Raw genomic sequence first — 13,176 nt, 5'->3', positions numbered from 1 at the left:
ATTCCGAGTGCAGGGAGGTCAGAATCCAACAGCATCAGCAGTCCTTTTTCAGCCTGAATCAGATTTTTGCTCAGCTCTCTCAATTTCAGCCAGAAAATATCTGAAATCATAGAAAAACATACAAACTCATAGTAAAGTCCAGAAATATGAATTTTGCCAAAAAAATAATAAAAATATACTAAAAACTAACTAAAACATACTAAAAACTACATGAAATTACCCCCATGTATAAAATATCCGCTCATCAAACGCCATTTGAATATAAAGGATGAAAATCCTCTTGAACATTAAGTGATATTAATCAGTGTGAACACCAATATCCATCATCTCATCAGTCAGATTCTTCAATATTTTCCCCTGGAACCTTGTATAAAGTTCTTTGTTCTCCTCAGATAGCTCTTTAAAATTAACTTTTTCGGGAAATAGGTCCCCTATAGAAGCAACAAAAAAGATCACCAATTACACTTCGAATCACTTGAAATACATCCAAATACTAGCCATATACACCTCAATTTATTTTTTGATTATACAAGATCAGAAGAATATATTACAAAGAATTTAAGTATAAATGTTTTGTGTAATCAGTTGCCTGATGCATTTAGGCTAAGGACAGCTCCTATTTTTTTGGGTTTAATAGTCAATGCACCGTATTGGGTATCCAATTTGTTTTTTGACAAATTAAAGGAATATTCCAACTCCTTCAAGAGTTTATGTGTCACATTCATCGGAGGGTTGTGCATCAAACCATTAAATCCTAATTCTCGAACGATGGCCTTCTTTTCTACGCTCATGTTTTGGAACTTTTCATTCAATAGTCTTGTGAAGTATCTCAAGTCCTTGGTTTGCTGTAAACAAACCAAACGAGAATCATTTAAATAAGCTATATTTATAGAAGAAAAAATTGAGTTGTTCTAAGATATATGTGCTTACATTGTATTTTTTTCCAACTGGGTTTTTACTTGCCATTTTTATTGTAAGGAATAAAAAATATTGTTAATAGATAAAAACATCACCAGTACACTCAAATTTGCATGATATACACCCAAAACATCACAAGTTACACTCGAATACACATGATATACACCTAAATACCAGCCACATACACCTCTATTATTTTTTGGATTTACATAATATTATATGAGTTCAAAATGATATTCAAGTCAACCAAATATGCATAAAACGACACCAGAAGTACAAGGACAATACTCTGTTTTTTGTTACACATGATATAGGACAACAGCACCAGTTACATTTGAATTTGCATGACATATACCCAAAACATCACTAGTTACACTCGAATACGCATGATATACACCCAAATACCAGCCACATACACCTCTATTATTTTTTCGATTTACATGACATTATATGAGTTCAAAATGATATTCAAGTCAACCAAACATATATAAAATGACACCAGAAGTACAAGGACAATACTCTGTTTCTTGTTACACATAGTATAGGACAACAGCACCAGTTACACTCGAATTTGCATGATATATACCCAAAACATCACCAGTTACACTCGAATTTGCATGATATATACCCAAAACATCACCAGTTACACTCGAATACACATGATAAACACCCAAATACCACCCACATACATACTATTCAATAACAACAGCACCTGTTACAGTCGAATTTATTTAAAATACAGTCGAAAGTTTCTATTCATACAAACTCAGTTTCAAACATGCAAACATGCGAAAAAACACATTAAAATATACATTAAACTATTCACAAAAGAATATGTAAACCAATTATCATCGATTTGAATAGTTTGACGATAATAGTAACATTTATTTTCAACCAAGAACACATAATGAATACACTTAATAAACAGAAATACGATGATATAGTGTTTCGCATTTGAAATGAGAAATAGAAAATGAAAAACCTGGAAGATTAGTGACACAGTAGCTTGAATAATCTTTTGGTGTTTTTTGATGGAGATTTTGAAGTTTTCTTGTTAATTTCCTCAAGTGTTGGCGACGATTTTGAGAGTTTCTTCAAAATTTTCGAACGTGGTTTAAATCTTGACAGTTGTGGTTTTGATTGAGGAAGAAGAAGAAGCGTCTTTCATAATGGTGAGTGTGCATGCTATGGAAACCGTTGAGTAGCGCGTAGGCCTGGCAGCATGGACCCTATCCGCGAATACCCAACCCGACCTAACCCGGTCGGGTAGGGTTGCCAACCCGATCCGCTGCGGGTAGGGTTGGACACGGAGAGGGTATGGTACGTGTTGAGCCTCAACCCTACCCGCCCTACCCGCACCCTCCATAATATGTGTTATACTTATATATGTTTAAAAATGTTACATATGGAAGTTGAACCAAGGACCTTAAGCGTGTGCAAAAGGTTCCTGGCCATTAAACCAAATTAATAAATTTGTAAACTTTACTTATTAGTCTTGTCAAAAATTTACGAAAAAGAGAGATCAATTCAAAAGCAACCTTCAGTCAAATAAATGGCGTCGTTGTACGTTTAGGATAGAGCACACTAAGCCCTAGCCCCTTGGTCGAACAGCTTCATCTTCGTCTCACTCACCGTCTTCGTCTGCACTCTGGGTGTTCGTCGTCTTCGCCTGTCTTCTGCTCGCCGTCGTCCTCGTCTACCCTTTGCTCATGCCGTCGTCTTAGTCTGGTCGCCGATGGTCAGCACTGCCTGCTTACTGCTCTCTGTTCTTCGGGTTTTTTTTAATTTTTTTCATGCGCTCTATTTCTGGCTTTTTGCTCACTACTCTGTTGTCTCTTTTTTTAACTGCTCACTGCTCTATTCTTTGTTTTGTTGTGTTTGTGATTTGTGTTTGTGCTACTTGTTATTGAACTGTGTTGTGATTTTGTGTTTGTGTTTGTGCTGATTCATCTGGTGATTCTGCTCGCCGCCTCAGATCGAAGGTCAATGCTTGCTCACTTGTTCTTCATTTTTTTAAAATTGTTAATGCTTTGTTTAGTATTTAGCTGTGCTGTTGTTTTGTGGGTGGGTTGTGATTATTTTGTGTAGTGATGTGCTGTTTTGTGTTTTGTTAATGCATTTCTTTACCAATTTCAAAGCAGTGATATAGTCACATTTTAATTAATTATGATAATAATAATATCTTGTAGCTTTTAGTAAGCATCATCAGGCTTTCGCATTCAGATCAGTGATACATACTAAACAATTTCCAGAAGTTTTACTGAGATTAATATAAACGTTGCAACATGATGGTCCAGGTTTAATTTATATACAACAAATTCGATTCATCTAATTTAATTTCAAGAATTGTAGTTATATTTTTTTAACTGAATTTTTTAGTTTTCCAAATATATTATATATGTTAAATATGGGTATTAAAAAATGTTGAATTTAACTACCACTTAGTTTTTTAAATATACTTTTGTATCTTTCTGTTAATTTGGAACTATCTATTTGTTTTTTAGCCCCTAGCTGGAAGTCATGCACAAATTAAATCATTGAATTATGGATAATTTACTATCATTTACCAATTGAATTGACCCTTCACAATTCAAATCGAGGCACATGGACTTACATCATCATTGAGTGGTTGAATTAGTGAAAGATGCTTAAGCTGCTTTGTGTAGTGATGTGCTGTTTTGTGTAGCTTACCATGCTGTTATAGCTGATCCAAAGTATGAAGAGAATTAGGATACTTTGTAGTTGTGATTTTTATGTTGTAGACTTAGCTATTTTTCTAATGGAAGTTAAGTTGATATAGAAATGAACTTTCTTTTTTCTTTTTATTTTATTTTATATGTATGTGTGCGTAATTTAATTATGTAATTTGATTTTATTTGGACTAGTTGTAATTTGTAGGGAATTCACTTCGAAATGTCAAGTACCAACATGGATGTAGTGGCACAAGATGTGGCTGCAGAAGAACAACAACAAAAACTCCCGGTGGAAGCAACCGCTAAATTTGTTCTAGATGAGTCCACTTCGATTGAAAATAGCAACAAAATCAAGTGTGAAGAGTGTTTATTAGCAATACTTTAGTCAATTTTAAAAGGGAAAATACTGGAAGGCAAAATGTAACCATTGCAAATCTGTTCTTGGAGCCAATCCAAGAAATAGAACTACAAATTTGAAGAATCATGTGCTCCACTATTGTAAAAGGATCAAATTAGCAAACTCTAGGCAATCAACAATTGTTGATTCATTGTCTAAACCTGCAAGGAGCGTTGCGGATGCTGTTGTATTTGATCCATCTTATACAAGAAGGTGTATTACCAAGGCCATATGTATGCATGAGTACCCTTTATCCTTTGTGGAACATGTTGGAATGAAGGAAATATATGCATCAATGCAACCAATTTTTAAGGTGCCTAGTCGAAACACAAACAAGAAGGACATTTTTGAAATGTATGAGTTGGAGAAGCTTAACATGACTAAGCTAATAGATGGAAATGATAGTCGAGTAGTAGTTACAACCGACATGTGGACTTCCAACCAAGAAAAAGGATACATGATTGTCATGGCACACTACATTGATAGTTCACAGATTTTGCAAATGCTCGTATTAAGGTAATCTTCTAAATTATACTTCTAGTAATTGATATGAATTTTAATATTTTTACTTGAAATTAATTTATCTTTTAGATAATAATTGAAATATGTTTTTGAATGATTTTCAGTTTTACTTATGTTTCCGCTCCTCATATGAGTGAAGTGCTCTCGAATGCATTAATGAAAGGTTTGTTAGAGTGGAACATAGATAGAAAATTGTCAACTATTACATTGGATAATTGCTCTACTAATGATGCTGGTTGATGAGTTGTTGGGGCGCTTAGATTCAAAATATTTGTTATTGGGAGGTTCCATATTGCATATGCATTATTGTGTTCATATCTTGAACCTAATTGTGAAAGATGGGCTAAATTTGGTTAAGAAGAGTGTATAAAAAATTCGTGGCAGTGTGGTGTATTGGACTTCAACCCCTAAAAGACATGAAATCTTTGTGAGTTGGTGTAATAAGTCAACTGTTCAATTTACAAAAAAAAATTGCTCTTGATTGTCCAACTAGATGAAACTCCACTTATGTGATGTTAGAGACTGCATAGTTGTATCGAAATGTGTTTTCTCGATTAAGACAAAAGGATCCTAATTACAAAGTTTGCCAAGTAATGAGGAGTGACACCTTGCTAAAGAAATTTGTGGTAAATTAAAGTTATTTTATGATGTGACACAATTATTTTCTGGTACTCAAGTTCCAACAGCTAATATTTATTTTAACAAAGTATGTGATATAAATGTTCCCTTGAAAAAATGGTTTGCTTCTCTAAATCCACTGATTAGTAATATGGCATATAGTATGAAGGTAAAATTTTATAAGTATTGAAAAAAATTTTATGGCATGATGGGTGTTGCTGTCATTCTAGATTCTAGGTATAAGCTTGCTAGGCTTGAGTATAAATTCTCAATGTTATGTCAAAATCAAGATGAGTCTTTAAGTAAGATTGAGAGGATCAAACAGATATGCTATGACTTGCTTCATGAGTACCAACAGAATCCGTCTAATTCAAGTAATGCATTTGAGGATTTTACACAAGAGCTACAGATAAATGCATAGCAAGATGATGATGCTACTTACCAGTTGTATATTAGACAAAAGAAGAGAAAAAATGGTTCATTTGTGAAGATTGAATTTGATCATTACATAGAGGAAGATGTTCATCCTTTGAGTGCCGACTTTGATATTTTAGCTTGGTGGAAAGTGAATGGGGCTAGATTTCCAACACTTCAAAAAATTGCGAGAGATATATTTGTTATCCCTGTGTCTACTGTTGCTTCTGAATCTTCTTTTGGCACAAGTGGTCGAGTAATTGCTCCCCATCGTGGTAGTCTTCATAAAGATACTGTGAAAGTTCTTATGTGTAATCAAAATTGGTTGTGGGTAGCATATCGTCAAAGATGTTATTTATGATTTAACATTTCTATTTGTTTATGGTAATGTTAAATTTATATATTTATTGATTAGTAAATAAATTTATTATCTTTGATTTTTAGGTGAAAAACCTGATTATCAAACTGCAAATGATGATGATGATGATGCTGTATCTGAAGTCATAGACTAGTGATGGTGTTGTTGCAACAAATGGAATGCTCATGGAGACATGAAATTAAATAATTTTATTTATGTTTATGTTATTTACTTAGACAAAGACTTTTATGTATAATTTAATATTTGATGGTTATATTGTGTATGAGATACTTGCGTTATTTGTGGATAATTTGTGTTGTTTGAATACTTGTGTTATTTAAATGCTCATGGGATAACTTGTGTTATTTGATGGTTATGTTGTGTATGAGATACTTGTGTCATTATAATGTTTCTTTTTGTCAACATGCGGGTAGGGTCGGATACCCGCAGGTTGAGTATGGGTAGGATTAGGGTTGGGTATTTCTCAACCCGCGGGTAGAGTAGAGTTGAGTGTTGGTTAAAAACTCAACCCGCGGACAGGGACGGTTCTACATACATTGTTGTGGGGGCAAGCGCCCCCACTACAATTTGGAAATTTTTTGAGCAGTATATGATAATAATATTTATTTGCCCCCATTAGATTATTAAATTTGACCCCACAATAAATTTTTATTCAACTTTTGGTACTTAATCGTCAATTTAAAAATTTTATATTAGAAATTCGTTAAAACTTAGAATGATCAATTCTCAAATTTAAACGAAATTAGTGTTCTTTTTTAAAAATCAACTTAAAAGAATATTATTTATCTTATTTTCAAATTAGCTTTAATTTTTTCATAACAACTGTATTAATTGAAAGAACTTTTTTAACTATAAATATAAATAAGAGTCGACTTCTAATTGTGTTAGGAAGTGAATTTTTAAATAATTATTTAGTAATATATATAAAAAGAGAGAAATTTTGATGGTAGTTAACAGAAAAATTATTTAATTTTTTAAAATATAAAACCTAAAATAATAGAAATTTAAATTATATATTATTATTTAAATTACTATTTTAGTATTGTAATTTATATATTAGATATTTTGAAGGCTAATCATATTTTACGATAATAAAATATAATCATAACAATAATTATGTTATATGTACATAAAAAATAATTATTTGTATAAAATATATATTAAAATATAAAATACACATTAAAAATAAGTTAAACAACACATATTTATACACAGATATATAATAATTAATAAATAATTTAATATTTAATTTTTTATATACATATATTATTTTTATTATAAAAATAATTATAATGTTATATAAATTTTGCCCCCACTACCAAAATTTTCTGGATCCGTCACTGCCCGCGGGTAGGGTTAGGTTTGGGTTCAAACCCTACCCTACCCATTGCCGCCCCTAGTAGCGCGCGTGTTAACACGCTCGTATGAGTGAGTGTCCTTTTGTTGGATTTGGCTCAACTTGTATGATTTGTAAGACAAAAAGGCTTATATGTGTAGTAGGTCTGTTTGTATTATGTTTTTTTTTTATAGTTTTACATATGTTTTTAAGTTTGAATATGGATTTGAACCACTTATATATTAAATGAGTCGAATTTGAGTTTAGATAAATTTAATTTATTGGCTCGTGAGCTAACTCGATTATATATATATATATATATATATATATATATATATATTACTTATTATAATTATTTATTGGTTTAATCCTATAATTTTTATTGAATTTTTAATTAAATCTCTATATTTCTTATACCATATTAGATTTTGTAATTAAATCCTTATCATATAAAAAAGTTGAAATTAATAGAATATTGTTAAACAAAACAAAATATTCAATTAAATGTTAAGCATATATTTATTTTATTTAACAGAATATATATTGTAATAAAAATATTGGAATTAACAGAATATTCTATTAAATAAAATGAGTATATACTTTACATTTAATTGAATATTTTGTTTTGTTTAACGAAATATTCTATTCATTCTAACCTTTTTACATGGTAAGGATTTGATTACAAAATTTAATATAGCATAAGAATTTAATTAAAAAAATATAAGAATTATTAGTAAAATTATAAGAATTGATAAAGTAATTAAATCTTATTTATATTAATAATATATGATTTTATATACGCACATAATTTTTATATATAATTATAAAAGATTATATAAATTATAATTGATAGATAAATAATATATATGATTTGAAAAAAATTATTTCACGTGATAAATGTATATTGAGTATAGACACGATTTCAATCGTACAGAAGTTAAAAGGTAATTTAATTTTCAATTTTTAATAAATACGGGAACAATAATTGCCTAACTTATCACTTATGCCATGTACAAGAGCTAATTTATAATAACAATGTTACAGATTGAAATAAAATAAATATAATACCATAAACTTCATATATACCAAAATATTGAGGGATAGGAGGGTGATGAGAAATTTAATTTACAATCTACAATATACAATATACAAATAGAGTAAATTGCAACGGAAATAATCATATTTTCTAAACGTTTACAAGTGCATCAATGACATGGCGTGAAGCGAGGTACATATTGTAGTATGCCTTCTCCGTAGGGTGTATTGAATCCCAGAATACATACTTTGATGCATCAGAGCACAAATGTGAAGCTCTGTTACACAAAAACGCTGCTTCAATGTAACCACTTCCACAACAACCACTATCTACCTCATCAAAACCTACCAAATTAATCTAATCAAGGTTAGACTCATCATCAGGTAAGTTATAAATATATATAATTTTACTATTTTAATGCCTAATATTTTGATTAATTTTTAGTTTTGTCGCTGATATTTAAAAGGCGAATTCTATTATGAATATTGAATACGTTAATTATGTAAGTGTTGGTAAAATTAAATTTATATTTTTTTATATTTTGGTAATATGTTTTTTGTTTAATTATTTTATTAATTTTTATAATTTTATTTAATTTTTAATTAAATTTTTATATTTTTTTAATTGAGTCTCTACACTATTTATTATTTTGTTAGGTTATTTTCATGTTAAAGATGTTAAAATTAATAGAATAATTCTCCAAAATACATGCAGTCAAAAATCTAATTAAATTTTTAATTATGAATACATTCAATATGCAAAGAAATATTTATTTAATTCTAATATTTTTACATTAGAAATGACCAAACTATAAAATTAAAAATAATGTGGGACCCAATTTAAAAAATATTATAAATGACCAAACTATAAAATTAAAAATAGTGTGGGATCCAATTTAAAAAATATTATAAAGACTTAATTATAAATTTAATAAAACTATAAAGATAAATAAAATAATTATATCTACTTCTTTTAACAACATTTTCTTAAAAATATTAAATAATAAAAAATGTTATTTTAATTTTAACAATATTTTTTAAAATGAAAAAGTTTAGGGGCCAATAACTTTTGTATTTTATGGTCAGCATTTAACTATCAAAAGAAAAGTGAGTGATCTCCCATCATTGGATGTAATCTCACACCATTAAAAACATTATTTATGATTAATTGATGATTACAAAACACAAAAATTACTAATCTCCTAGCACTCTTCTTTTAAAATATCATAACCACTATTAAATATCCAAAAATGATCCTATTTAAAATATTCTCTGTATCAGAATATTTAAAATCTAGAAATGAAGCAGATAGATTCGACGCTTACCGCCATTATTATCATCAAGGCCGTGAATCATGTTGGACAAGGGTTCATATATGTCAACGTAGTAGATCTTAGCACCGGTAGACATAGAGGAATTCAATTGCACTAAGTTCAATTGGTTTTGAAGGATGAGATTGTGATTTCTTGCAACAGAAGAAAACATGTCGACACAACCACGTTCCAGTAAGGCATTGTTGGAATTGAATGTGATCATGATTGGCAAGCATCCCATTGGAGGTAGTCCAACCACACCTAACTTTCTAGCACCTTCCCTCAACAATTCCTGAATAATTAAGCCAAATACTTATTAGTAACAGTAATTGTTAATTAACAAGTGTGAAGTATGTGCACGGAGGCATTTGAACTAATAATATTTTATAATTAGCAATGTTTAACTACTGATTGACTAAAAACTTTGAATATAAAATTAAAATTGTTGATGCTTGAGATTTTTTCTTTTATAATTATTCATTCACGACTTTTGTTAAAAATAATAACATCAATCAGCTTAGAAAGTAAAAGATTATGTTGTAATTTTCTCACCAAAAAGATCATGTTGTAACTGCAATAATTTGTCCATAAAAAGATATATACATTAAAAAGTAAGGTAAGTTTAAGTTTGTTATTGATTAAAGAAAACACAAATAAAAATAAAAGAGAATATATTAGATTATTAAATCGATTATTTTTACAAAATAATCACATTATCTTCACTCCTAGCTTCATCTTATTTTCTTGTGTATGTTGACGGTTTTTTATTGCAATGAATTAATTATAAAAGTTAATTAAATTATCAATATCTTCCTAACCTGTCATAATTCTAAATATTTATATTTTATTTTTTTTATACATTATTTATCATCTATCTATTAATATACATGCCAAAGGAGGTTACGTTGAATTAGATAATTTTGTTAATTTCCAAGCTGCCTATCACGGCCTTGGACACTAAAATTTACCGTAACATGCCGCTACCTACTATATTCACACATATAACATGTCTTGAGTTTTCATTAGTATATGGAAATTAAACACTTTATAAAACAATTTAAAGGGGAAAATAGTATACTATTATTAAATACGGTTCCGCTACGTTACTAACAATATATCTGCCAACTTCTGCCAACTCTTATTTATAATTGTATTTCATGGAAGTGTGTTCGTGGATGTGTCTAATAAAAATGTCTTTTTTATAGCTGTGTTTAATAGAAGTGTCTTTATAGATATATTTTCTGGATGTGTCTCTTTATATATGTATTTAAAATATATTAATTATTAGACACATCCACGAACACACTTACATGAAACACAATTATAAATAAGAGTTGGCATAAGTTGACAGATAATATGTTGGTACCCTATACTTTTCCTATTAAATATTAACCCTGTTATTATATTAGAAAGCAAAACTTGGTAACGAAACCTGTATGAAATCTTGTACATGTTGAAGTAAAAAGTGGTGGTATGCTATGAGGGAGTAGGTCTTTCTTCGTATTGGCAGTGTAAAATAATTAATAACAAAGTCATTTGTCCCTGCACTTATAAAAAATATAGCGTTCTTCATATGATTTTCTGTTTTCTGTTTACCAAGAATCTTCTCCAACTTCTTTTTGTATTCTTTGAAATGTTCCAACTGTTTTCCAATTGAAATTACATTCTGCAATTAATAGAGAGACCAATGCAAATTCAGAAAAATTAACCAATCTATGTACACAAATAGGATTTAGGTAAGTAATTTTGTACAAAAATAGTGTTAACCAAATTGACAAATTAGAGCTAGGCATGAAACATATATTTGAGTGAATAAAAGAAAATTATAAAGAAAGAGAGTAGTGTTATACACTGAGAGTTGGTGTAAGTGGGTCATAACCAGAACCAGCCGAAGCAAAGCTGACTCCTGTGATGAGTTCTTGATTTGTGAGATTTGGATCCAAATAGGGTGGCAAAAACTCTTTAAGGCCTAAATACCAAGCTGTGCATAATAATAATGTCATATCACTATAGCTAGCTAGCTAGTAAGAAATTAAATTTAATATGCACATACAGAATCAATCAAATTAAAGTTGTTACCAATAAAATCAGTGCCTAGCTTTCCATTGGTGAACCTTCCAGTGGGAACTTGATTTGCAAAATCTCTACCGTAGGGTTCAAAATTGCTCTTGAAAGCAGTCCTAATGTAGTTGTTGTTTCCCGGGTCTACTGTGGAGTCTCCAAACACATATAAAGCAGACACCTTATTACGGTTGTTTGAAGCTCCAATCAGTGTAACCGTAAAGCATAACAAGCAATAAATCATGAAAATGAAATAATAATAATATTGGTGCAAGGGACGATGTGCATCTGATGAGATTGCCATGATGAATACCCTGAAATTAAATCTTATAATACGGGAATATTTTCATGCTCGTGAATTTCGTAGCATGTCTCTTTGGATGAACTAATTCCGGATATTATAGAGTGCAATAATATAAGGTCGATTTTCATGACCGAAATATATATGGGGCATCTCACGTTTATTTCAAGCCTTCAAGGTGAAAATTTGGTAGCATTGGTTGGCAAGTTCAACAAACATTTCCAAAACCTTCGATAGATATAGCTTCTTAAGTCTTAACCACCTTTGTATAGTCTTATACAGTAATGTTTAGTTTGACAAGGTTTGACAAAAATCGGTGACTCAAATTATATTACAATTAACAAGTATGTAAAATGTATATACAAAATTATATAAATTTAATAAATTTCTAATTGTGAAAATTTTTTATATATTGATTTGTATTTTAGCATGTTCAAACAAGTCTAACAGAGTAAGGACTAATTAATTTATTTTACAGGTCTAAAAATGATTTATTGACAAATTTAAAATTTTAAAATAGCTTGAACCAAACCGAATACAAGTGGAGTATAAATGTTTGGGAAGAAATCATAGATGATGTTCTTCTACAAGCTACAAGCAAAAATAATAATAATACTGAAGAAGAAGATTGTACTATGGTGGCCAATCTGAAAATTGATGGAGGCGATGATGCGAAATCAAAGGAGAAGAAGATAGAAGTAATTAAGGCAAGACCAGATTAGAGATTCATACAAGAAAGGTACAAGACTGTGGCTTGGAACATTTGACAAAGCCGCTTTCAGAATTCGGGGCCCAAAGGCAGGTGAAGAATTTGGAGATGTTTTGATGAATTGATGATGAATAATGAACTAGATACTGAGCTTGAACTTCTTGTGTTTCAAGGATTCGGAAATGCTTATTTGGAAGATTTAATTTTTCACCTCACTAAAATAGTTATAGAAAGTGTTTGATTACACATAAAAATCATGTGAATATGGAACAAAGACCGAGGAGGAATGCTAGACTGCCCACCTGCAGGTAGTCATTAATCTAGTCAAGAATAAGAGGAAATGTAGAGAGCAAATGGAGTATCTCTACTATATGTTTAATGGGATTTAGTGGATATATCGAATAGTTATTTTGGATAGTACGGATGTATTACGTTTAAAAAATTAGTAGTATTTTATTCTGAATGTTTATTTTTTAACTT

The 13,176-nt window shown here is 30.0% G+C and overlaps 1 protein-coding gene across 1 annotated transcript; it reads right to left on the bottom strand.

Annotated features, from left to right (window-relative positions):
* Positions 1-8,345: 8,345 nt before the first annotated feature.
* On the bottom strand, positions 8,346-12,117 carry LOC112791531 (GDSL esterase/lipase At5g45960). Its single transcript, XM_025834398.3, has 5 exons — positions 11,705-12,117; positions 11,476-11,606; positions 11,058-11,291; positions 9,638-9,917; positions 8,346-8,657 (listed from the first exon to the last, which is right to left on the bottom strand). The coding sequence occupies exons 1-5, from the start codon at positions 11,988-11,990 to the stop codon at positions 8,464-8,466; spliced, it is 1,125 nt and encodes a 374-aa protein (XP_025690183.1). The 5' UTR covers positions 11,991-12,117; the 3' UTR covers positions 8,346-8,463.
* Between the last annotated feature and the right edge of the window lie 1,059 nt (positions 12,118-13,176).

Source organism: Arachis hypogaea, chromosome 3, assembly GCF_003086295.3.
Source record: "Arachis hypogaea cultivar Tifrunner chromosome 3, arahy.Tifrunner.gnm2.J5K5, whole genome shotgun sequence".
Taxonomy (NCBI): Eukaryota; Viridiplantae; Streptophyta; class Magnoliopsida; order Fabales; family Fabaceae; genus Arachis; species Arachis hypogaea.
The sequence above is the reverse complement of the archived record's forward strand: the minus strand, read 5'-3'. Positions and strand labels throughout refer to the sequence as shown.

Excerpts from the sequence above, each read along its gene's own strand:
- LOC112791531 (XM_025834398.3), bottom strand. The coding sequence starts at position 11,990 with ATGGCAATCTCATCAGATGCACATCGTCCCTTGCACCAATATTATTAT. Across the intron at positions 11,607-11,704 it reads GCTAGGCACTGATTTTATTG|CTTGGTATTTAGGCCTTAAA; the intron begins GTAACAACTTTA and ends TATTATGCACAG. Across the intron at positions 11,292-11,475 it reads CACTTACACCAACTCTCAGT|AATGTAATTTCAATTGGAAA; the intron begins GTATAACACTAC and ends TATTAATTGCAG.